Genomic DNA, 27,060 nt, shown 5'->3' with positions numbered 1-27,060 from the left:
ACGGTGCATATATGGCTATAGCAATGTCACAACTAGGTTACAACTATTTATAGTACAACGATACAGCCATGGCAGAAGTACTGAATAGTACACGCATTGGTTGTTACAGGTATGCCACAGCCATACCACCCTACTGCCTGGCACCCATCTCATTCTCCAGCCTGTGTCACAATGCCACCAGGGAAACAAAGAGGCCAGTGTTGTGTTGTGAGCAGGCAGGCAGGGTCATTGTGACTGGACACAGCACTGCACAGGGCCAGGCAGTGTGTGTGCTTGAGGATTGTCGTGAACGAGCTTGAATAACAAGTCAACTTGCCTGAATGGGCCTCTGTATATAACCATTAGCATGTGCCCTAGTCAAAGTAGTGCACTGTATATGGGAATAGGCTGCCATTTGGGACTGGACTGCTCTGTCAGAGTGGTGATGACGTCACTGTCCTTACTCAGTGCCCTTTGACCTCTCTGGGTTGCGTTATTGTTCACCCTCAGTAGTACCGAGGAGTTTACTACAAAGCAGGATCAATAAGCAAGCCTGCTAACTTTGATAAACAAACAGAAATAACTACTGATTTCCTGGTTCATTAGGAAAGCTTAACTAAGAGTGTGTGTGTGTGTGTGTGTGTGTGTGTGTGTGTGTGTGTGTGTGTGTGTGTGTGTGTGTGTGTGTGTGTGTGTGTGTGTGTGTGTGTGTGTGTGTGTGTGTGTGTGTGTGTGTGTGTGTGTGTGTGTGTGTGTGTGTGTGTGTGTGTGTGTAGCAATGCCACACACATCGATCCTAAGGGAGTCAGACTGTGGACTCATGAATTCGAAAAACTACTACGAGAGTGAGATCTGCGATAAAAAACTTCCCTACATCTGTAAGAAAAACGTCAACGTCACCCAGTCGGTAGCAACAGGTAAGAGTCAACCAGTTTATCACATTAACAGGGAAGGTCTTACTCTTTTATCCTCCAACTAGATATACTGTATTTCTGTCCTCTGGCAAAGGGATTTATGTAGCGCTTTTCCAAGGTGCTGAAACACTACATTTTAAGGCCATCCTAGCTTTGCATCTCAACTCATGTATTGTCACAGTGTTTTTTGTCTTTGGCGTGCTCTTCCAAGTGCTCAAATGTTTGATTTACCTGTCAGGCCATCCTAGCCTTTTAACTCACACAATATTATTTCTATCTATCTTTTCTTGATCTTGTTTTTCTCTGCAGAGCCTTTGGTGTATAAATCCACCATATGTGACGAGGGCTGGGCCCCTTGGAACATGTTCTGTTACAAGCTGGTGAAGGATGAACCAACGATGTTTGCTCAGGCCGAGAATTACTGTAAGACCATCGGAGGAGGCCTGGTCAGTCTACACAGCCTGGACAGCATTGAGATGATCAGCACTCAATTCCATACAGGTAAACTGCATGCTCAGAGAAACCAACCACAGTTGTCGTGTATGGCATTGTATTGCCCTGAGGCATGGCTAGAGGCTTCTAGTGCTAGGTATCAGTCATGATTCAAGGTAAGGCATTATAGTGCTTATTATTAGGCATCTAAAGCATTTTACAGTGGAATACTGTCAGATATCATCGGTTCGGTTGTGCTGTGTGGGGAAGACGTGCCATTGGTCAGAGATACATAGTTGAAATGCTCCGTTATCTTCTGTGAGAGGCTTTGGCTTTTTTATGTACAGTTGAAGTCGGAAGTTTACATACACCTTAGCCAAATACATTTTTCACAGTTTTTCACAGTTCCTGACATTTTGTCCTAGTAAAGATTCCCTGTCTTAGGTCAGTTAGGATCACCACTTTATTTTAAGAATGTGAAATGTCAGAATAATAGTAGAGATAATTATTTATTTCAGCTTTTATTTCTTTCATCACATTCCCAGTGGGTCAGAAGTTTACATACACTCAATTAGTATTTGGTAGCATTGCCTTTAAATTGTTTAACTTGGGTCAAATGTTTCGTGTAGCCTTCCACAAGCTTCCCACAATAAGTTGGGTGAATTTTGGCCTATTCCTCCTGACAGAGCTGGTGTAACTGAGTCAGGTTTGTAGGGCTCCTTGCTCGCACACGCTTTTTCAGTTCTGCCCACACATTTTCTATAGGATTGAGGTCAGGACTTTGTGATGGCCACTCCAATACCTTGACTTTGTTGTCCTTAAGCCATTTTGCCACAACTTTGGAAGTATGCTTGGGGTCATTGTCCATTTGGAAGACCCATTTGCGACCAAGCTTTAACTTCTTGACTGACGTCTTGAGATGTTGCTTCAATATATCCACATAATTGTCCTGCCTCATGATGCCATCTATTTTGTGAAATGCACCAGACCCTCCTGCAGCAAAGCACCCCCACAACATGATGCTGCCACCCCCGTACTTCACGGTTGGGATGGTGTTCTTCGGCTTGCAAGCCTCCCCCTTTTTCCTCCAAACCTAACGATGGTCACTATGGCCAAGCAGTTCTATTTTGTTTCATCAGACCAGAGGACATTTGTACGATTTTTGTCCCCATGTGCAGTTGCAAACCGTAGTCTGGCTTTTTTATTGCGGTTTTGGAGCAGTGGCTTCTTCCTTGCTGAGCGGCCTTTCAGGTTATGTCGATATAGGACTCGTTATACTGGAGATATAGATACTTTTGTACCTGTTTCCTCCAGCATCTTCACAAGGTCCTTTGCTGTTGTTCTGGGATTGATTTGCACTTTTCGCACCAAAGTTCGTTCATCTCTAGGAGACAGAACACATCTCCTTCCTGAGCCATACGAGGGCTGCGTGGTCCCATGGTGTTTATACTTGCGTGCTATTGTTTGTACAGATGAACGTGGTACATTCAGGCGTTTGGAAATTGCTCCCAAGGATGAGCCAGACTTGTGGAGGTCTACCATTTTTGTTTCTGAGGTCTTGGCTGATTTCTTTTGATTTTCCCATGATGTCAAGCAAAGAGGCACTGAGTTTGAAGGTAGGCCTTAAAATACATCCACAGGTACACCTCCAATTGACTCAAATGATGTCAATTAGCCTATCAGAAGCTTCTAAAGCCATGACATTATTTTCTGGAATTTTCTAAGCTGTTTAAATGCACAGTCAACTTAGTGTATGTAAACTTCTGACCCAATGGAATTGTGATACAGTGAATTACAAGTTAAATAATCTGTCTGTAAACAATTGTTGGAAAACTGACTTGTGTCATGCACAAAGTACTCCTAACCGACTTGCCAAAACTATAGTTTGTTAACAATAAATTTGTGGAGTGGTTGAAAAACCTGTTTTAATGACTCCAACCTAAATGTATGTAAACTTCCGACTTCAACTATATGTTCGATCATCAGAATCAATCAATAATCAAGCTGCTGTACAGTAGTTAAAGGGAGTGTTATGTTGTGGTGGCCTCCTGTCAGATGTTGTGTTGGACGTGTGGATCGGTCTGGTGGGGACGGGGAACCCAGCCATCCTTAGCTGGGCTGATGAGACACCAGTCTCCTTCACCTACTGGGACAGAAATCATCCTATCCAACCCTCAGGAGAGTCTGGCTGCGTCTCCTACTCTGGAGAGGTGCGTGTGTCGTGTTTGTGGGTGTGTGTGTGTGTGTGTGATAATTGGCGAAATGGTTTAGCCTACAACAGATCTTGCTTGGCTACTTATGAATATGTTTTAACAGTATCATGCTTTAACAGGCTAACAATTTGCTAAGAAATAGGCAGCAGGTCCTATTGCTAACTTAATAGCATCAACATGACATTGTACTCATAGCAGACCTTAGATGTTGGGCATTTATAGGAAGTCTATGTACGGTATGTCTAGATCCATGCCTTTATCTCCTTTTTCTGTTGTCCAGTCTCATGGCTGGAGGGTTAGGAGCTGTGACCAGAAGCTGCCTTTCATGTGTCAGAAGAAAGGAGAGGTGAATGAGTCTTCTACGACAGGATGCCCTCCTGAAGGGGTAAGCATTGTTCCCCAGCCCCAACCTCCTCTTCCCAGGACACACTGTACCTTGTCGAGCTCTTTGGATTGATTTCATTTGTTAAATTTATTCATTTTGTTTTCGTTTCTGAGGACAAGCAACAAATGGCATCTAGCTCTAGACGAACAGTTCAATGATTATTTATTTAGTTTATTCGTTTGGTTTACATCTCTTCCCCTTCCTGAAGGACTGGAGGAGACATGGGAACTCGTGCTACAAAGTGGACTCTAAAGAAGTGTCGTTCAAGGACAGGTGTGACCTCACCATAAACAACAGGTACAGCCATTCCTTGTTATCTCTTTCATTCTTCCTTTTAACTCTTTCTTTTCCAGTCACTGTAAAGTCAACGCTGTGTTTCTGAGAAATTGCCTTGGAAGGGTGCCAAAACCCAACAGCATTCCACATTAACTCTCAACACTCAATATGGTCTCGCTAATTGTCTTGTTCCCTCTTGCACAGGTGTAAGGTCAAAAGTAGTGCACTACATAGGGAATAAGGTGCCATTTGGGACGCAGGCTCAATCGTTCTTCGATGTGTTCTCCACAGGTTCGAGCAGGCCTTCATCAATAGACTCCTTGTGGAAGAGATCAACGTAAAGAGCCAGTATTTCTGGACTGGCCTCCAGGACATAAAGACTACAGGGGAGTACCAGTGGGTCGCTCAGGATGGCTCGGGAACCAATGTCGCATACACCAACTGGGGCTGGTTTGAACCAGGTTAGTCCAGACTGTGAAGTATTCTGTATTTGTGTTTAAGGGTGTAACCCTGTTGGGGTTTCAGTGATGCGAGATGGAGAGAAACGCTTGATGGGTGTGCGTGAGTTACGTGTGTGTCTGTGTGTGTTACATATGTGTGGATGCGAGTTACTTACGTGTGTGTCTGTGTGTGTGTTTCAGCCCTAGCAGGGGGCTGTGCAGTGATGTCCACAGCCAAGCCTCTGGGTAAATGGGTGGTAAAGAACTGCACTATGTTTAAAGCTGGCTCCATCTGTAAGAGAGACATCGCCGCTCCACAACCCTTAGTCCCTGAGCCCGACCCTAACCTCCCCTGTCCTGATGGATGGACATCCAGGCCTGGCATTTCCTACTGCTACAAGGTATGTGTAGGCCTGTGTGTGTCCTTGAAATGAATTGACGCAGATCCAGTTTACTTCACTCAGCAGCATGTGTACGTACACTCGATGCGCCTTAGTGACCATGTTGGTTTAAGTTACTGTGTCGTTGCACCTTGAGGTCTCATGGCGACCCAATTGCAGTATGTTAGTGTGTTATAACAACATTACCGTAGGGTGTTGGTGTGTTAGTATTGGTAACCGTGGCAATGCTGTGCCAGGTGTTCCACGAGGAGAGGCTGAGTCGTAAGCGGTCCTGGGAGGAGGCAGAGAGATTCTGTGAGGCCCTGGGGGCCCATCTACCCAGCTTCAACCACCCACAGGAGATGGGAGCCCTGAACTATGTCATGAGAGACTCCATCAGGTAGGGGCCCTTGCACCCACACACACACACACGCTGCACACACCACTCACGCATATACTCACGCGCACGCACACACAGTGATAACACGCACACACAGTGATAACACGCACACACAGTGATAACACACACACACACAGTGATAACACACACACACACAGTGATAACACACACACACAGTGATAACACACACACACAGCCACAGTAGTCAGACTGGTCTAGTCACCTCAACTAAACAATGTGAATTATGTAGGCATGTTCATAACCACATTCCAACAACAGCAACTTAATGCCAGCTTTATACAGTACACACATACACAACACACTGCATTCTCTCTCATAGGTCAGAGCTTACACACGGCTCTAGTTCCCACCACTGTAACGGACACCAACAAATCAAATCAAATCGAAGTTTATTTGTCACGTGCGCTGAATACAACAGTTGTAGACCTTACAGTGAAATGCTTACTTACAGGCTCTAACCAACAGTGCAAAAAAGGTATTAGGTGAACAATAGGTAAGTAGAGAAATAAAACAACATTAAAAAGACGGTGAAAAATAACAGTAGCGAGGCTATAACAGTAGCGAGGCTAACAAGTCGGGCTGATTGAGGTAGTATGTACGTATAGATATGGTTAAAGTGACTATGCATATATGATTAACAGAGAGTAGCAGTAGCGTAAAAGAGGGGTTGGCGGGTGGTGGGTTGCAGGACACAATGCAGATAGCCCGGTTAGTCAATGTGCGGGGGCACTGGTTGGTCGTGCCAATTGAGGTAGTATGTACATGAATGTATAGTTAAAGTGACTATGCATATATGATAAACAGAGAATAGCATCAGAGTAAAAGAGGGGTTGGGGGGAACACAATGCAAATAGTCCAGGTAGCCATTTGATTACCTGTTCAGGAGTCTTATGGCTTGGTGTTAAAAACTGTTGAGAAGCCTTTTTGTCCTAGACTTGGCACTCCTGTACCGCTTGCCATGCGGTAGTAGAGAGAACCGTCTATGACTGGGTTGGCTGGGGTCTTTGACAATTTTTAGGGCCTTCCTCTGACACCGCCCGGTGTAGAGGTCCTGGATGGCAGGCAGCTTAGCCCCAGTGATGTACTGGGCCGTACGCACTACCCTCTGTAGTGCCTTGCGGTCGGAGGCCGAGCAATTGCCGTACCAGGCAGTGATGCAACCAGTCAGGATGCTCTCGATGTTGCAGCTTGAGAATCTTTTGAGGATCTGAGGATCCATGCCAAATCTTTTTAGTTTCCTAAGGGGGAATAGGCTTTGTCGTGCCCACTTCACGACTGTCTTGGTGTGTTTGGACCATACTAGTTTGTTGGTGATGTGGACACCAAGGAACTTGAAGCTCTCAAACTGTTCCACAACACCCACCACAGTTACCACACACATCTGTGTTTTGAAATTCACATGGTCTCATCATCTTTATGCTAATGTAAGCTGTTTCCTGTCAATAGTAACAAGTATGGTTCACACAAGGAACCTGTCCTGCAATGCTCTGCAGGGGGAAGGTTCAATCACTAGCAACAATATACTTAATATATTGTTTAAACACTGCCTTTTGAGCCCCAAAAAATATAATAAACAACAATAAAAAAGTGAGAATGATATGTTTGTTAACAGTGTTTGTGTCCTTTCTGTCCCAGTGATGACCGGTTCTTCTGGGTGGGGCTGAACAGGAGAAACCCAGCTGCTGGTTCCTGGGAGTGGAGCGACAACAGGCCTGTGAGTAGAGGAAAACACATTGTACCTCTGTGTGTAACTCCCGTAGAGAGACTATAATAAGTAACCATTCTGATAATATACATGTCGTGATTCATCCGAAGGTGTCAATGGCTATTTTCCCCCAAGAGTTCCACGAGGATGATGAGTACAACCGGGCCTGCACAGCCTTTAAGGTGGGTAGGTGCAGATGCTGGAATACAGCCTCAACACTGCATAACAGCTGCTGGTGGGTGCTTATGGCAGGTGTCACTACTTAAACCCGTCAGCTTCTTCCTACATCACATGCTCCATTTTCGAGCTCCCGCTCCCTACCTGTGAAGTGGCTACATCTCTTGCCCTGTCATTACAATCTGTCAGGCGTTATCATCAGGGCCAGGAGTTGTACTATCTAAAAGGCACTCCCCCCAGGGTACAGAAACATTTTGCCGATAAATACCTGTCTACGGTTGTAATGTCGAATCTCATGTCGATGTTGAAATACCAGTATGCATCATGGCTTGTCGTCTCTCTCTTTGACAGACACTGAAAGGAACTTTTAGGAGTTTATTTGTCTTCCTGATGCATGAATTCCCTCCTCTGCCGTTCTACGCCACCCCATTCCACTGTGACGCCAGGCTGGAGTGGGTCTGCCAGATCCCCCGCGGTAACTATACACACACACAGGCCGTGTGATTGTGAACGTGTCCTAGCTCCTCCTTAGTTTCAACTCAAAAGTGTCTCTTGTGTAGTGTCTGCTTGTCCCACGTTGAACCCTTTGGCCAACAGAAACAGTCCTCTGTCCATTTTTACAAGAAACCCAATTTAGGAATCAGAGTTTGGGGAAATGTTTGGTGACCTTTACACTTTCAATCTTGCATTCTCATAGTTGAAAATAACTGTTTGTTTGTTCATTCTGAAATAGGAAAAACTCCCGAGAACCCAGTGTGGTACAATCCTGGTAAGTGTTGTTGACATGTAGGTTTGGTAATATCTCTTGACTTTTTCTGGTGAAATTATACACCAATGTATGTTAAGTCATATGAACTGAGGTTTTTTATATATTGAGTACTAAAAATAGGATTTGAGAATAATAATATTGATCTGTTGCAGGTGGGCACCATGAGACTTCCATATTCATTGACGGTAACGAGTTCTGGTTTGTGACGGAACCAAAGCTGCCATACGAGGAGGCTAGTTTGTACTGCAACAACAACGGCAGCAGGCTGGCAGTACCACAAAGCTCCAACGCAGCCAGACAGATCCATAATAATCTGCCACAGGTACAGAATAGTGCAATTACAGTACCGTGGTGAACAAACCATACACCATACCTTTTTGCCAGACTTACTGTACGGTATAAACCTAGTTAGTATAAGAAACAGTTTAAAGCCGGAACAGTGGCGCTGTTTGCTGCTGAACTCTCCTAATAAAAGGAAGTCAACGTTGATCAAAAGAGAGAGAGTGCACTGTGTGTGTGTGAGAGCAGCAGGGAGTGGCTTTGTTTTGTTCTTGTGCGTTTATTTATTCATTGACTTGTGACCTGATTGGGCAGATGCCAGCAGGGAAGCAGAGCTGGTGGGTGGATGTAAGAGACACTGGACACTACTTCCCCATGAGGTGAGTCACACAGTCACGCAGTCACGTGGCAGGTCACACCTCACCAACCAACAACGACCCCCTGACACGGTCACGCAGCAACACGCGTTCTTAAACACTGCCTCCTAACCGTATCTTGTGATCAAAATTCAAGTCAAATATAAGTGATGTTATTGTGTGTGTTGGTTAGAATAAGAGTGAATGACGTTCTACTCCTGTCCTCTAGGTTATCCCATATGCACTACTACCATGCTGTGTTCCTGGGCAGGTGTACAACCATCAGTGACAAGAACATCTTCCCAGGTGAATGAAAACGTAACTACAGTACAAAGAGTAGTTGAAATCAAGTTGTTTCCTTTAAATCATGTAGAAAGGATTATAATGTAGGCTGTTTGTTACTATGACACTTCCCACTGGGCACACTGGTTGATTCAACGTTGTTCAACGTCATTTGTCAATGTATTATGACGTGGAATCAAAGTGGATAATACATTGGATTTGAAAAAGTAATCAACCAGTACGGTTTTCATCTGATTTCAAACAGTGTTGTAAACATTGAAATTAGGGGAAAACTTAAATAAATGTGCTTAACCTGACTAACAGGTTGTTACATCAATCTAATTTCAAGCCATGCTAACCTCTCACCATTACAATAACTGGGGAGGTTCGCATTTTCTCGGGGGGGCATGATACTTGTGCATCTAACTTTTTCACTCATCATTATTCACGATTCATTTAGGATTATCCGTAATCATGGTAGCAACCACATTAATGTAGAAGTGTTTGGAAACATATTATATTCTTATTTACAGTACAAGTGACTCCAAAATGACGCAATATAATATTTACCATACATTTTGTTGGGCACAAAATAATCTGACACAAATCCAAAACAAACAGGAAATGCATCCAACCAATGTGTAGAGTCACAAGCTTGATGTAGTCATTGCATGCAATGAATATGGGACCAAATACTTCACTTTTTACTACTCTAATACACATAAGTGAATTTGTCTCAATACTTTGGTCCCCTAAAATGGGGGTTTTCTATGTACTATGTGCTGTAATTTCTAAACGATTTACCCGATATGGATGGAAATACCCTCAAATTGAAGCTGACAGTCTGACTTTATCATTTCAAATCCAAAGTGCTGGAGAGATCTCCTTCAAATGTTGATATTTGGTTGCGTTCTAAATTCATTATCCAGTTTGTCTACAAATTCATTATTGATATGTTGGATTCACGTCTCCATCTCAACCAAAAATCTAACTTAAGGAATAGCAGTAAATCAAACTTCAAATAATTAACTTGTAGATTTAATTTGAAATCAACCAACCATCCTTCATATACAAGAAAATATCAAAAGGTAAAAGTCATGAATATCATGAATTTGGCATAGTATTTATAGAGCTAATAGTAACTACTTCTAAATGTCTCAATGTGTTGTGTTTCCAAAGCTAAGCAGGGTACTTAGAGGTAGGCATCTGGACTGTAGACTTGTTTGGGCTCCCGAGTGGCGCAGTGGTCTAAGACACTGCATCTCCATGCAAGAGGCTGTGTCACATCTGGCCGTGATTGGAAGTCCCATAGGGCGGTGCACAATTGGCCCAGTTTCGTTTGGCTGGGGTAGGACGTCATTGTAAATAAGAATTTGTTCTTAACTGATTTGCCTAGTTAAATAAAAGGTTAAATAAACATTACCCCTCATATTCCAGTAGGAGTCACTGTTCAGGCAGAAATCATTGGAGTGTAGCTTCACATTTTATTTCAATATCTTTTTATTTAGCTTGACATTGGTTCAAACAAACAAACAACATTGAAACAAGGTCAAATAAAATTTGTCTAATTAAATCTAAAATTCGACAATTTCAACCACCCAATATACTGTATATTGAATATATGATTAAAACATATTTTGAACGTTTCTATGTGGAATTTAACTAAATTGCAATGTATACATAGTTCTGATGATTATGTCAATTAGATTGATGAAACAACCTGTTAGTCAGGTTAAATACATTTATTTATACTGAACAAAAATATGCAACATGCAACAATTTTAAATATTTGACTGAGTTACACTTCATATTGAAATCAGTCCATTTAAATAAATTCTTTAGGCCGTAATCTATGGATTTCACATGTTTGAGAATACAAATATGCATCTGTTGGTCACATATACCTTAAAAAAAAGTCAGTATCTGGTGTGACCACCATTTGCCTCATGCAGCGCGACATCTCCTTCACATAGAGTTGATCAGGCTGTTGCATGTGGCCTGTTGCATGTGGCCTGTTGCATGTGGCCTGTTGCATGTGGCCTGTTGCATGTTGTCCAACTCCTCTTCAATGGGTGTGCAAAGTTGCTGGATATTGTCGGGAACTGGAACACGCTGTTGTACACGTCGATCCAGAGCATCCCAAACATGCTCAATGGGTGATTTGTCTGGTGAGTATGCAGGCCATGGAAGAACTGGGGCATTATAAGCTTCCAGGAATTGTGTTCAGATCCTTGCGACATGGGGTCGTGCATTATCATGCTGAAACGAGGTGATGGCAGCGGATGATGAATGGCACGACAATGGGCCTCAGGATCTCGTCACCGTATCTCTTTGCGTTCAAATTGCTATGATAAAATGCAATTGTGTTCGTTGTCCATAAACCCACACCACCATGGGGCACTTTGTACACAACTCTGACATCAGCAAACCGCTCGCCCACACAACGCCACACACGTGGTCTGTGGTTGTGAGGCCGGTTGGACGTACTTCCAAATTCTATAAAACGACATTGGAGGCTATGGTAGAGAAATTAACATTACATTCTCTGGCAACAGCTCTAGTGGACATTCCTGCCATCAGCATGCCAATTGCACACACCCTTAAAAGTTGAGACATCTGTGGCATTGTGTTGTGTGATAAAACTGCACATTTTAGAGTGTCTTTTTATTGTCCCCAGCACAAGGTGCACCTGTGTAATAATCATGCTGTTTAATTAGTTTCTTGAAAGGCCTCACCTGTCAGGTGGATTGATTACCTTGGCAAAGTCAAAATGCTCACTAACAGGGATGTAAACAAATTTGTGCATAACATTTTAGAGAAATAAGCTTTTTGTGCGTATGGAACATTTCTGGGATCTTTTATTTCAGCTCATGAAACATGGAACACAACACTTTACATGAAACAATGTTTATTCAACCAATGTGTGCACAGTGGGTTGTTACCTTCCGGTCACACACACACTCACTCACACACACTCCTGCCCCTCCAGAGTACGAGTACAGCTGTGAGCTGCAGCTGCCATTCGTGTGTGAGAGACACAACACCACGGCTATAGAGACCCACCCTGGAGAGCCTCACCCCAATGGTCTGCCCTGTGAGAGCGACTATTTACACTTCAGGGACAAGGTCAGTCTGTCGTACACACACACATACACTGGAGGCTTGTGTCACTGGACGGTCATACAGTAACGGCTGAAATGGAATGAATGGAGCGGTATAAAACACATGGAAACCAGTTGTGATACTGTTTAATTTGTTCTATTCCAGCCATGACAATGAGTCTGTCCTCTGATCTAGTCTACATACAGGTACATTCTGTGTAAGCAAGAATGGGTGTGTTAAATGGCCAATATACCACGACTAAGGGCTGTTCTTAAGCACGACACAACGCAGAATGCCTGGATACAACCCTTAGCTGGGGTATATTGGCCATATACCACCAACTCCGTGGTACTTTATTGCTATTATAAACTGGTTACCAATGTAATTAGAGCAGTAAAATACATGTTTTGTCATACCAGTGGTTTACGGTCTGATATACCACGGCTGTCAGCCAATCAGCATTCAGGGCTTAAACCACCCAGTTTCTAATAATTGTTATTGAATGTTGTCGTTGCCTTTTCCAGTGCTACGTGGTGATCAAGCCTCTGTACCTGACTTTTCAACACGCCAACGAGCAGTGTCAGTCGATGAAAGGAACTCTACTCACTATCACAGACCAAGTTGAGCAGGGTGAGTAGTAAACCTTCTAGTGGATCTCTTTTACCTATCTGTCTTTTGATTCATCATGTTTATCAATAGACAACCTTCCATTCTCCTAGACATGAGATGACCAATGATTGATGTCCCTTCAACGTCATTCTTAACCAGCTGTTGTTGACTAGTTGCGCCTATCTGTTTGTTGTGGTCAGACTTTGTGACCTCCCTGTTGCCGGCGCAGCCCCAGAAGACGTGGATTGGCCTGAAGCTCAAACAGCAGGACCCAGAGTGGGTGGATGATTCCCCGGTCTCCTACCTCAACTTTAACCCCCTGCTTCACGGCCTACTCAGGCCCATGCTCGTCAATGTGAGTTCCCACTCACTTCACTTCTCAATTCTATCCAGCGTGGCCACAGGGATCAATGAGCTATGAGTTGAGTTATAACTTAGAATTCAATCAAACCCCAGGTAGCATGTACAGTAAGCATACCTCTTTTAACATTCAACTGAAATCATAGAATAGTTTTACTGTAAAAATACCAGGTATACTCCCCTCAGGCAGTAGTGGGGTACCCCATACCAGTAAAACATGAGCCTATCACAATAATTAAAACAAATTTTAAGAAAACTGTAGGCTATTACACTATTTATCATTGCCGCATGTGTGAATAGACTTGAAAACTTGTGGAATATGCTCCAAAATGCAGTGTAGTTCGAGGATAACACTGTCATTTTGCCAAGGCAGAGATGAGTGGCTGAGACCGCATAAGTGTACGCATCAATTCAGGTTACAAGACTTGTGCAGGCCTAATGGATGACAATAACAGAATGTCATTCATAACACTTTGTGGTGTTTTGTAAGTGGTCTCTTTGCATTCATCAAATGGCACCGTATGGATGCCAGAATATAACTAACTCAATAGTCGGAATAGTAACTGAAGTCTGGAAAAGGACAGTAGGCCTCACATGTAGCCTATTATGATATTAACTCCTGTACAATTAAGCTTTCCTCGCAGTAAAATGATACACCAAATGTTAATTTTGTCTCAGGACCAGGAGTGGAGAAATATGATTTATTTATTTCAGCATTTTGAGAGACTGAGAAACCTGTTGGGTGGCCTAAAGGTGCAATTTCTTTCAGCGGCATAAAAGCTGACAGTAATTCATTTTCAACCACATAAAATATGCATCCAAGATGAACTTAAATACTATCAGAAACATGTTGGATCGTTTTCACAGCTTTTCATTTCCTAGAAACGTGTCAAACTGATGTCATTTGGAGATCTCCCTGGTCGCTAAACGTCCACGTGAGAAAAGCAAAAATCAAAAGAGAAAACTTTACTGATGTCAACAAGATTGTTGATGACGCTTTGATCATTCTATCGATTTATGACATCATTCGGGTGAGCGAGGCTTTATTTAGTCTTACAAACAATCATCAAGTAAGGACAAGAGAAGCTGCATGTATCTAGTTATAGACAGGTTGACTAACAAATAGTCTACAAAATTTCAGAAATTATAAGCAGAAAAATATCTGTATGAGGCTTAAATGTTCTATAAAATTTTTTTTGCACCCTGTCGTTCCACCGTCCCTTAGTAACGTGCGCAAGTAAACTGAAGTAATTGTTTGAAAATCAGTTGAAAACATGACTGGTTGTGTTTATGCCACATTAAAAGGTAGGCTAATATATTTTAAAGGTTAAGATGACAAAGCTTTACTATTAGGCCCATAGAGATCCTATTAAATTAATAGGGATTCTATATGTAATTTTATGATTAGGCCCATAGAGATCCTATTAAATGAATAGGGATTCTATATGTAATTTTATGATTAGGCCCATAGAGATCCTATTAAATGAATAGGGATTCTATATGTAATTCCATGATTAGGCCCATAGAGATCCTATTAAATGAATAGGGATTCTATATGTAATTCCATGATTAGGCCCATAAAACAAAAGTAAGCACGTTCACCAATAGGTCTCTATTCCGGGAAGAAATACAATGTACTTTAACCACTGGTAAGAGTGTGTGCAGGAAGTCTTTTTAAACAAATGATGGAACTACATAAACATTATTATGATAGACTATACTAAATACCAGTCTCTAAAAACATGTTCCACATCTGTTTCAAAGTTCAAGGTCATCATAACCTATAACTAACTCTCTGTGTCCCTGTTGTTGTTTGTGTCTGTCTGCAGCTTCTTGACCCAGAGAGCATGGAGCTGTGTGTCTTCGTGTTCAACGACCCCAGCTCTGCCATGATGGGCTCCTGGGACTACACCTCCTGCTCTGACCAGCAATATGTGTCCATCTGCCAGCACTACGCAGGTACACCACCGCTACCTAGCAGCAGAGGGCACCAAACACAACCAAATATCTGTGCTCATCTTGTCAGTGTTGGTGAAAGAACGGATGACGTGTGGACTCTACAGTCAGCAGGCTTGTGATAGAACGACTCTTGATATTAAGTGTATGAAGTAGACTGATATTATTGATAGTTGTTACTTGATATTGCTACTGTTTTGCGGAGTGGAAATTGAGCATATCGAATAGGGTTTGAACCCTCGTCTGACCCCTTTAAATCCCTCTCATGTTCTCAGACAAGCCAGAGGAGCCCCAGTTCCAGTTGGAGCCATTCCAGGTCAACAACCACACCTTTAAGCTGCTTCAGAAGAACATGACGTGGTACGAGGCTCAGGCGGAGTGCAGGAACCAGAACATGGACCTGGCCAGCGTAGCCGACACCCTGCAGCAGTCGGTCCTCACCGTGCACGTCACCCGCGCACGCAGCCCCATGTGGATCGGCCTCTTCAGCGAAGACGTAAGTGGCCATAGCTCTTCACCCTAACCCGTTGGTGTTCGCAGATCTAAAAGAAAAGGGATGGGTTTAAGGCAATATGGCAAAGCAAACAACCGGTAGCCCATTGGGAGGCTAGGTTGAGCCGTCACCATGTAGAATAGGCCACACCCATCCTGTTCCTTCAGTTCTGCAATCACTGAATGATAGTGGCTGATTTCATAATGCCGATTTCACATTCTACAGTGCAGTTCAGTTTGTTCTTAATTGACTTGCCTGGTTAAATAAATAAGGAACTCACTCAGCATTTTGTATTGTCAGGATGGTGTCCACTACCTCTGGACAGACCACAGTCACACTGTGTTTAGTCGGTGGTCCTCCGAGCCCACCGTTGGACGTTGTGTCTTTCTGGACACGGACGGCTTCTGGAAGGCTAAGGAATGTATGGAACAGTTGGCAGGGGCTATCTGCCATGTTCCACACGGTAAGACAGCAATACGGTGGCTCAGTTGGTAAGAGCTGGGGTCTTGTAATGTAATGGTCATGCCAAGAGTGTAAGCACTTTGGATGCAATTGTCTGTTAAGTGGCATAATTAAAACAAGACAGGATGAAAATCAACCATGCACTCTCCTCAGACAGCAACTGAGTATTTTGGCTTTTTTATTTTTTATTTTATGAATGAACACTTTCAATGTTTCCAGAAGAGACTAACACCACCCCTGAGGACAGGGCTGTGAAATGTCCTCACAAGAGCAGCGGGCCAAACTGGATCCCCTTCAAGAACAACTGCTACACCTTCCAACTGGCATCGTCCAGATGGGAAGAGTTTGACAAGGGCCAGATACTTCAGACGTGCAAGAAACTGGGTAAGGAGCAAGGACACCGTTTGGCACAGACATCAGTCAGAAACAATTTGTACTGTGAAGACCTCCATAAACAAGATACATATTAGAAACATGTCTTATAGTCTCAATTAGAAATGTGAAAAAGAGGGAGCGCTGCTTTGGCATCAAATATAAAGGACGAAGAGAGATGCTCATTGGAGAATGGGGTTTAATTTATAGCGACCAAATTAAGTTGCAGCGGTGTAAAAACATCATACTTCCAAAAATTCTAAGCATTCTCTCTTGTGGAAAAGTTAAAAATCCTTTATTTTAGCAAAAGAAAATGAACTCACCAACGTGTATTGCTCAGCGGCCTTCTTCAGGGTTCACAGGTGCATAGTAGTGACAGGTGAAATGAATGACCAGAAAATAAACAAATACATGTAAATCAATCAAATATAACTATAGGCCAATACAATGTTTCACACAAATAAACAACTCAAGATTAATAATAAAAAAAATATATATATATAATAATTACAGAAGTACAATAACAAAAAAGGAGCTAAATCTATTTCATTGTTCAACCCTGAAAGACAGTAGCTTTGAGTGTGTGTATCCAGAAAGTTTCCCTTTGTAAAGACACTGAAGCCTATAATCCCCCATCTGGTTGATGGAGACCACCTCTATGTGTAACGCTCGTCGTAGTGATGAGAAGAGGACCAATGCGCAGCGTGGTAAGTGTCCATATTCAATTTATTAACTGAACACTAAGAAACAAAATAACAACGTGAAATACAAAACGAAAACGAAACAGTCCCGTATGGTGATAACACAGACACAGGAAACAACCACCCACAAAACACAAAGGAAAACAGGCTACCTAAATATGGCTACCAATCAGAGACAACGACTGACACCTGCCTCTGAGAACCATACTAGGCCAAACACATAGAAAAAGACAACCTAGACATACAACATAGAATGCCCACCCACATCACACCCTGACCAAACAAAACATAGAAACATACAAAGCAATCTATGGTCAGGGCGTGACACTATGGCCATGGCTTTAAGCAAGTCCGGGCTACCATGGCATACTTGTTGGTAATGCACGGTCGTGGGATAATTGTCATTCACTGTTTTGATGGCACATTTATGTTCTGCCAGTCTGTCTTTTAGTGTCCTTTTTGTGCAACCAATATAAAAACGACCACATGGGCACACCAACCTATAAGCAACAAGCACAGTGTTGCAATTTGCAAAAGATTGGATTTGGTAAGTTATTTCCTTGTGTAATTGAACGTCTTGTTTTTTTAAAATGTTGGGGCAGTGTCCTCACAGAAAGGTGCCAGTGGGTTTGGAAAGCCAGGTGGCTTTGACTGCGGTGGGTGTTATTTGACTGCACCAGCTTGTCCATGGAAGCTCGGTAAAAACTTAACCTAAAGCAGGGTCAATTTCGATGATACTCCAATTCTGTTTGATGATATTCTTTATTTGAGATGCCTCTCTGCTGTATTGGGTAACAAAATAGATTTGGTTTGACTTTTGGGGCCTTTGGTATTGTCTGAGCAGATTTTCTTTCTAAGGATTTATCCTTTATTATGGATTGATTGAGAACACTTGATTTGTATCAAGTTTCAACAACTTTATTTTGGAATCATCCCCCTTGTCACAAAGGCGCTGTAGCCGCTGAAATGGGCATGACGCCTCTGTGTGGAGCTGAAGCAGTTCATTTTCAGGTGATCTAAACAACAAAATGATGTCATATACAGTGGGGAGAACAAGTATTTGATACACTGCCGATTTTGCAGGTTTTCCTACTTACAAAGCATGTAGAGGTCTGTAATACAATGTGATCCAGAAAATCATATTGTATGATTTTTAAGTAATTCATTTGCATTTTATTGCATGACATAAGTATTTGATACATCAGAAAAGCAGAACTTAATATTTGGTACAGAAACCTTTGTTTGCAATTACAGAGATCATACCTTTCCTGTAGTTCTTGACCAGGTTTGCACACACTGCAGCAGGGATTTTGGCCCACTCCTCCATACAGACCTTCTCCAGATCCTTCAGGTTTCGGGGCTGTCGCTGGGCAATACGGACTTTCAGCTCCCTCCAAAGATTTTCTATTGGGTTCAGGTCTGGAGACTGGCTAGGCCACTCCAGGACCTTGAGATGCTTCTTACGGAGCCACTCCTTAGTTGCCCTGGCTGTGTGTTTCGGGTTGTTGTCATGCTGGAAGACCCAGCCACGACCCATCTTCAATGCTCTTACTGAGGGAAGGAGGTTGTTGGCCAAGATCTCGCGATACATGGCCCCATCCATCCTCCCCTCAATACGGTGCAGTCGTCCTGTCCCCTTTGCAGAAAAGCATCCCCAAAGAATGATGTTTCCACCTCCATGCTTCACAGTTGGGATGGTGTTCTTGGGGTTGTACTCATCCTTCTTCCGCCAAACACGGCGAGTGGAGTTTAGACCAAAAAGCTCTATTTTTGTCATCAGACCACATGACCGTCTCCCATTCCTCCTCTGGATCATCCAGATGGTCATTGGCAAACTTCAGACGGGCCTGGACATGCGCTGGCTTGAGCAGGGGGACTTTGCGTGCGCTGCAGGATTTTAATCCATGACGGCGTAGTGTGTTACTAATGATTTTCTTTGAGACTGTGGTCCCAGCTCTCTTCAGGTCATTGACCAGGTCCTGCCGTGTAGTTCTGGGCTGATCCCTCACCTTCCTCATGATCATTGATGCCCCACGAGGTGAGATCTTGCATGGAGCCCCAGACCGAAGGTGATTGACCGTCATCTTGAACTTCTTCCATTTTCTAATAATTGCGCCAACAGTTGTTGCCTTCTCACCAAGCTGCTTGCCTATTGTCCTGAAGCCCATCCCAGCCTTGTGCAGGTCTACAATTTTATCCCTGATGTCCTTACACAGCTCTCTGGTCTTGGCCATTGTGGAGAGGTTGGAGTCTGTTTGATTGAGTGTGTGGACAGGTGTCTTTTATACAGGTAACGAGTTCAAACAGGTGCAGTTAATACAGGTAATGAGTGGAGAACAGGAGGGCTTCTTAAAGAAAAACTAACAGGTCTGTGAGAGCCGGAATTCTTACTGGTTGGTAGGTGATCAAATACTTATGTCATGCAATAAAATGCAAATTAATTACTTAAAAATCATACAATGTGATTTTCTGGATTTTTGTTTTAGATTCCGTCTCTCACAGTTGAAGTGTACCTATGATAAAAATGACAGACCTCTACATGCTTTGTAAGTAGGAAAACCTGCAAAATCGGCAGTGTATCAAATACTTGTTCTCCCCACTGTGTATCCTCCGTACCACATGATTTGATCAAAAAATGGATTAAGAGGATCAAACAAAAAATCTCTCCAACCATAGTCCTAAAAACACATTTGCGTAGTTGTGTGCAAAACAGGCGGCCATTACTGGCCATTTGACTAGTCGGTAGAGTTGGACCTGAAAAAGAGTTGGAAGAAAAAAGAAAAAGAACAACGTTAATGTTTAATGCCCGCTTTGTTAGAGAAACTCTGGGGGTGCGCTTCCCTCTGGCCTGAGTTGAAGATGGTGTTTTAGAGCCTCGAGACCCTCACTGTGTACTATATCCCAATTGTCCGAGAAATTCTATAGGAAGAGAGACTGCAGATTCTTTCAAACAATTTTATTATAAGATTTGCAAAAATGAAGCAATCAACCATCACTAAGAAGAGTCAGAGTTGGAAGCTCAACGAACAGAGTTGTCTCTCGGCTGTTATAGAAAAGTCCAACCTCATTGTCTATGTGGCAGTCAGCAGATGTGTGCAAACAGGGGTGAGTAACATAGTGTATAAAAGGCGTTTAGCTTGTCTGTGTAGATCTGTGTAGATTAAGATAGCTGATGTTGCCACCATTGTCTGTTCCTTCCTGCATGTTTCCATACAGAGGAGTTCCTACAGACAGTACAAACGGGATGTCACATACTGCGGTCGCACCCAGCTCTTATCTGTACACCCAGACTTATAACTAAGTCACACAAGACAAAAAGCCCGCACCAGGGAAAAAAACACTAGCCTAAAACAATGGACAATTCTCTAAGTAAAAACAGCATAGTATGTTTAATTTTGTAATTTTCCGCGACGCTTCGTACAGTATTTTCCATGGGATTACAGATGCAGTTCTTGACACAACAGACACTTACATTTATTGTCTTGCCCATTCACCCTCTGGATGGCACACATACACAATCCATGTTTCAATTGTCAAAAAGGCTTAAAAATCCTTCTTTAACCTGTCTCCTCCCCTTTATCTACACTGATCGAAGTGGATTTAACAAGTGACATCAATAAGGGATCATAGCTTTCACCTGGTCAGTCTATGTCATGGAAAGAGCAGGTGTTCTTTCCACAAGAGAGTGCCTTGGATATTTTTGGGAAATATTATGTTTTTACATCGCTGCAACTTCATTTGGTCGCTATAAGTCTCAATTAGACTTTTTTGAGATTTAAAAAATGGACATTGATGCCTGGTCAAAACAGACTTCATCTGTGCTCTGATTGAAGGTGTTTATTAATTAAACGTACGCACTGCTTATGTACAAGTAATAAAGTCTTTATGAAGTGTTACCGGTTTATGTTCTTCTCAGATGCTGATGCAGACATCCTGACCATCAGGAACTTAGTGGAGAATGAGTTTGTGAAGGAGCAGCTCCTTCCCTTCAAAGACCTGGTGCAGTTTGTCTGGCTAGGGGTGTTCAACGATGACAATGGTGAGTGGACTGGACTGGGTTCCCCATATTCATCTCCCCAACACTCAGCATGGACAGTTAGTCCTTATGTTTGAGCTGCTGTTTGGACTTTCATATTCATTGCCCTATATTATGAGGAGACGCTGAATTGGATCATTGTAAAATGTCTACTGGATCATCGAGGCTGAAGCTTACTCATTGATCATCGTTGTATTGTTGTGTGATGAAACGTGTAATAAATGTGTCATGTCAAGTGGTTACTCCTGTCTTTGGTAGATAACCAGATGAAGTGGTATGACGGTACCAACGTCCAATACTCTAACTGGGTCGATGGAAGACCAAGCGTCTCAGCCAGCGATGAGTTCATGGCTGGTCTCAACGCTGAGGGAGTCTGGGAGATATTCACCAACAAACGCCACTTCAGTCCCTTCAAGCAGAGAAGCATCGTGGCCTGCAAACTGGATAAAGGTTGGTAGACCCCATTCAGACAAACATACTTCACCTATTCACAAGGAGTACTATAAAAATTACAACTAAATAATACATTTTGGACTTGATTGACTCTATTAACACATTTTATTCGTCCCTAAGACTCTAAGGACGAATACAATCAGTCGGCCAGGGACTTTGAGCGCTATGGCAACCTGAGCTACCACGTGATAACCAGGAAGTTGAGCTGGTTCCAGGCTCTGGAGGAGTGTGGCCGCGGCAACGGACACCTGGCCAGCGTGCATGACACCGGGCACAACGCTCACATGGAGCTTATCGCCAAGCGAGACGGCTTCCCGCTGTGGATCGGTCTGTCCAGTCAGGATGTAAGGGAGCTTAGCCACAATGCCACTAACACAGCGGGCCATTTCTATTGAAAATAACTTCATCTTTTGCAGCAATTTAGTTCAACAGCAGGTAGACATTAAATGCAACATTTGCTAAGCACCTCTAGTGTGAAGTTTGTTGAATAATATTGCATCTCCCTCACCTCTCTGCGCAGGCTAGTGGCTCTCAGTCCTATGAGTGGTCCGATGGGACAAAGTATAACTATAGTCAGGCGGGACTCTCTGACACTGTTGTCAGGTCCAGCTCAGACCCTCAGGGTGTCTGTGTGTACATCACTCCCCATGGCACCTGGATGAGAATGGACTGCAATGCCAAGCTGGACGGAGCCATCTGCTACAACACCACCATCACCACCCCCACTCAGAGTAAGATCCAGTCATATTACCTAGCCTATTACACCACCATCACCACCCCCACTCAGAGTAAGATCCAGTCATATTACCTAGCCTATTACACCACCACCACCACCCCCACTCAGGGTAAGACCCAGTCATATTACCTAGCCTATTACACTACCACCACCACCCCCACTCAGAGTAAGATCCAGTCATATTACCTAGCCTATTACACTACCACCACCACCCCCACTCAGAGTAAGATCCAGTCATATTACCTAGCCTATTACACTACCACCATCACCCCCACTCAGGGTAAGATCCAGTCATATTACCTAGCCTATTACACCACCATCACCACCCCCACTCAGAGTAAGATCCAGTCCTAGTACCTAGCCTATTACACCACCATCACCACCCCCACTCAGAGTAAGACCCAGTCATATTACCTAGCCTATTACACCACCACCACCACCCCCACTCAGGGTAAGACCCAGTCATATTACCTAGCCTATTACACTACCACCCCCACTCAGAGTAAGATCCAGTCATATTACCTAGCCTATTACACCACCATCACCACCCCCACTCAGGGTAAGATCCAGTCATATTACCTAGCCTATTACACCACCACCACCACCCCCACTCAGAGTAAGATCCAGTCATATTACCTAGCCTATTACACCACCACCACCACCCCCACTCAGAGTAAGATCCAGTCATATTACCTAGCCTATTACACCACCACCACCACCCCCACTCAGGGTAAGACCCAGTCATATTACCTAGCCTATTACACCACCACCACCACCCCCACTCAGGGTAAGACCCAGTCATATTACCTAGCCTATTACACCACCACCACCACCCCCACTCAGGGTAAGACCCAGTCATATTACCTAGCCTATTACACCACCACCCCCACTCAGAGTAAGACCCAGTCATATTACCTAGCCTATTACACCACCACCACCAACCCACTCAGGGTAAGACCCAGTCGTATTACCTAGCCTATTACACTACCACCACCACCCCCACTCAGGGTAAGACCCAGTCATATTACCTAGCCTATTACACCACCACCCCCACTCAGAGTAAGACCCAGTCATATTACCTAGCCTATTACACCACCACCACCAACCCACTCAGGGTAAGACCCAGTCATATTACCTAGCCTATTACACCACCACCCCCACTCAGAGTAAGACCCAGTCATATTACCTAGCCTATTACACCACCACCACCACCCCCACTCAGAGTAAGACCCAGTCATATTACCTAGCCTATTACACCACCACCACCAACCCACTCAGGGTAAGACCCAGTCATATTACCTAGCCTATTACACTACCATCACCACCCCCACTCAGAGTAAGACCCAGTCATATTACCTAGCCTATTACACCACCACCCCCACTCAGAGTAAGACCCAGTCATATTCCCTAGCCTATTACACCACCACCACCAACCCACTCAGGGTAAGACCCAGTCGTATTACCTAGCCTATTACACTACCACCACCACCCCCACTCAGGGTAAGACCCAGTCATATTACCTAGCCTATTACACTACCACCACCACCCCCACTCAGAGTAAGATCCAGTCATATTACCTAGCCTATTACATCACCACCACCCCCACACAGAGTAAGACCCAGTCCTATTACCTAGCATATTACATCACCAACATCACCACCCCCACACAGAGTAAGATCCAGTCCTAGTACCTAGCCTATTACATCACCACCCCCACACAGAGTAAGACCCAGTCCTAGTACCTATCCTATTACATCACCACCCCCACTCAGAGTAAGACCAAGTCATAGTACCTAGCCTGTTATATCACCACCATCCCCACTTAGAGTAATACCCAGTCCTATTACCTAGCATATTACATCACCACCATCACCACCACCACTCAGAGTAAGACCCAGTCCTAGTACCTAGCCTATTACATCACCACCCCAACTCAGAGTAAGACCCAGTCTTATTACCTAGCATATTACATCACCACCATCACCACCCCCACTCAGAGTAAGACCAAGGCCTAGTACCTAGCCTATTACATCACCACCCCCACTCAGAGTAAGACCCAGTCCTATTACCTAGCATATTACATCACCACCCCCACTCAGAGTAAGACCCAGTCCTAGTACCTAGTCTATTACATCACCACCCCAACTCAGAGTAAGACCCAGTCCTAGTACCTAGTCTATTACATCACCACCCCCACTCAGAGTAAGACCCAGTCCTAGTACCTAGCCTATAACATCACCACCACCATCACCACCACCACTCAGAGTAAGACCCGGTCCTACAGTCTTAGTACCTACCCTATTAGTATTACATCACCACTCAGAGTAAGACCCAGTCCTATTACCTAGCATATTACATCACCACCATCACCACCCGCACTCAGAGTAAGACCCAGTCCTAGTACCTAGCATATTACATCACCACCATCACCACCCCCACTCAGAGTAAGACCAAGGCCTAGTACCTAGTCTATTATATCACCACCATCACCACTCAGAGTAAGACCCAGTCCTAGTACCTAGCCTATTACATCACCACCCCAACTCAGAGTAAGACCCAGTCTTATTACCTAGCATATTACATCACCACCATCACCACCCCCACTCAGAGTAAGACCAAGGCCTAGTACCTAGCCTATTACATCACCACCCCCACTCAGAGTAAGACCCAGTCCTATTACCTAGCATATTACATCACCACCCCCACTCAGAGTAAGACCCAGTCCTAGTACCTAGTCTATTACATCACCACCCCAACTCAGAGTAAGACCCAGTCCTAGTACCTAGTCTATTACATCACCACCCCCACTCAGAGTAAGACCCAGTCCTAGTACCTAGCCTATAACATCACCACCACCACTCAGAGTAAGACCCGGTCCTACAGTCTTAGTACCTACCCTATTAGTATTACATCACCACTCAGAGTAAGACCCAGTCCTATTACCTAGCATATTACATCACCACCATCACCACCCGCACTCAGAGTAAGACCCAGTCCTAGTACCTAGCATATTACATCACCACCATCACCACCCCCACTCAGAGTAAGACCCAGTCCTAGTACCTAGTCTATTACATCACCACCATCACCACCACCACTCAGAGTAAGACCCAGTCCTATTACCTAGTCTATTACATCACCACCATCACCACCCCCACTCAGAGTAAGACCCAGTCCTATTACCTAGTCTATTACATCACCACCACCACTCAGAGTAAGACCCAGTCCTATTACCTAGTCTATTACATCACCACCATCACCACCCCCACTCAGAGTAAGACCCAGTCCTATTACCTAGTCTATTACATCACCACCATCATCACCACCACCACTCAGAGTAAGACCCAGTCCTAGTACCTAGCATATTACATCACCACCCCCACTCAGAGTAAGACCCAGTCCTAGTACCTAGTCTATTACGTCACCACCATCACCACCACCACTCAGAGTAAGACCCAGTCCTATTACCTAGCATATTACATCACCACCATCACCACCCCCACTCAGAGTAAGACCCAGTCCTAGTACCTAGTCTATTACGTCACCACCATCACCACCACCACTCAGAGTAAGACCCAGTCCTAGTACCTAGTCTATTACGTCACCACCATCACCACCACCACTCAGAGTAAGACCCAGTCCTAGTACCTAGTCTATTACGTCACCACCATCACCACCACCACTCAGAGTAAGACCCAGTCCTAGTACCTAGTCTATTACGTCACCACCATCACCACCACCACTCAGAGTAAGACCCAGTCCTAGTACCTAGTCTATTACGTCACCACCATCACCACCACCACTCAGAGTAAGATCCAGTCCTAGTACCTAGCCTATTACATCACCACCACCACTCAGAGTAAGACCCGGTCCTACAGTCTTAGAACCTACCCTATTAGTATTACATCACCACTCAGAGTAAGACCCAGTCCTACAGTCGTAGTACCTACCCTATTAGTATTTATTTATTATACACACAACTTGAATTCTTGTGTTAAGAAGACATTGATGTCAATGAGCGATCTGAGCCGATTTTTTTGCATAGTATACACACCAATCTTTTAAGATTCCATCAAATAAATCCCTCTGATGTCATCTGTTTTTGTTTGTCTGAATCAGGATCGAACCTCGCAGCTCCCCAGGTGGCCAACAACTGCCCTCAGAACAGCGGCTCGTCTAAGTGGGTTGAGCACCAGGACCACTGCTATGCTTTTGACATGACCTTCTATAACTACTCTGTGTACAGCATGGAGGATGCCAAGAGTATCTGTGAAAGGCTTGGTAAGTCACCCACTATCTCTCCTATTTGACACGTATATATTTCTGTATTATTGTATATAAGTTGCGTTGAACATTGCAGCATCTTGGGTTAGGTTGTTATGGTAGAGAATGGTTTCTCTATAACCAACCTGATTAAATACAAGTATTTCATATTTACTCTTATAAACCAGATAGTTTGGTTCCTAGATGCTGATTATGTGAAAGCTGTGGTATATCAGATATTATAAACTGGGTGGCTCGAGCCCTGAATGCTGATTGGCTGACAGCCGTGGTATATCAGTCCTTATACCAAGGGTATGACAAAAATTACTTTTTACTGTTCAAGCGGCAGGTAGCCTTCGAGGTTAGAGCATTGGACCAGTAACTGAAAGGTTTGCATGTTCCAAAACCGGAGCTGACAAGGTAAAATAAATATGAAATAAATCTGTCGCTGTGCCCTTGAGCAAGGTACTTAGCCCTAATTGCTCCAGTAGTGCTGTACAATGGCGACC

At 43.8% G+C, this 27,060-nt stretch overlaps 1 protein-coding gene across 2 annotated transcripts in view; it reads left to right on the top strand.

The window, feature by feature from the left end:
- The window catches only part of LOC139566270 (lymphocyte antigen 75-like), a 37,455-nt gene that overhangs the window by 7,831 nt on the left and 2,564 nt on the right, over positions 1–27,060 (top strand). The window contains exons 6-32 of one of the 2 annotated variants that reach the window (XM_071387331.1): positions 756–896; positions 1,203–1,394; positions 3,381–3,535; positions 3,819–3,923; positions 4,132–4,220; positions 4,491–4,660; positions 4,841–5,040; positions 5,277–5,419; positions 7,076–7,154; positions 7,256–7,327; positions 7,674–7,797; positions 8,056–8,091; positions 8,244–8,413; positions 8,686–8,750; positions 8,956–9,032; positions 11,998–12,134; positions 12,635–12,740; positions 12,920–13,074; positions 14,909–15,038; positions 15,311–15,531; positions 15,829–15,991; positions 16,213–16,374; positions 20,980–21,102; positions 21,358–21,549; positions 21,673–21,896; positions 22,073–22,283; positions 26,408–26,569. In XM_071387331.1, coding sequence (XP_071243432.1) covers positions 756–896; positions 1,203–1,394; positions 3,381–3,535; positions 3,819–3,923; positions 4,132–4,220; positions 4,491–4,660; positions 4,841–5,040; positions 5,277–5,419; positions 7,076–7,154; positions 7,256–7,327; positions 7,674–7,797; positions 8,056–8,091; positions 8,244–8,413; positions 8,686–8,750; positions 8,956–9,032; positions 11,998–12,134; positions 12,635–12,740; positions 12,920–13,074; positions 14,909–15,038; positions 15,311–15,531; positions 15,829–15,991; positions 16,213–16,374; positions 20,980–21,102; positions 21,358–21,549; positions 21,673–21,896; positions 22,073–22,283; positions 26,408–26,569 — 3,804 coding nt within the window. Of the gene's footprint in view, positions 1–755; positions 897–1,202; positions 1,395–3,380; positions 3,536–3,818; positions 3,924–4,131; positions 4,221–4,490; positions 4,661–4,840; positions 5,041–5,276; positions 5,420–7,075; positions 7,155–7,255; positions 7,328–7,673; positions 7,798–8,055; positions 8,092–8,243; positions 8,414–8,685; positions 8,751–8,955; positions 9,033–11,997; positions 12,135–12,634; positions 12,741–12,919; positions 13,075–14,908; positions 15,039–15,310; positions 15,532–15,828; positions 15,992–16,209; positions 16,375–20,979; positions 21,103–21,357; positions 21,550–21,672; positions 21,897–22,072; positions 22,284–26,407; positions 26,570–27,060 lie in introns of both variants that reach the window. The other variant, XM_071387330.1, reaches the window with a different exon arrangement.

The sequence above is a fragment of the Salvelinus alpinus genome, chromosome 38 (assembly GCF_045679555.1).
Source record: "Salvelinus alpinus chromosome 38, SLU_Salpinus.1, whole genome shotgun sequence".
NCBI classification, from domain to species: Eukaryota; Metazoa; Chordata; class Actinopteri; order Salmoniformes; family Salmonidae; genus Salvelinus; species Salvelinus alpinus.
The sequence above is the reverse complement of the archived record's forward strand: the minus strand, read 5'-3'. Positions and strand labels throughout refer to the sequence as shown.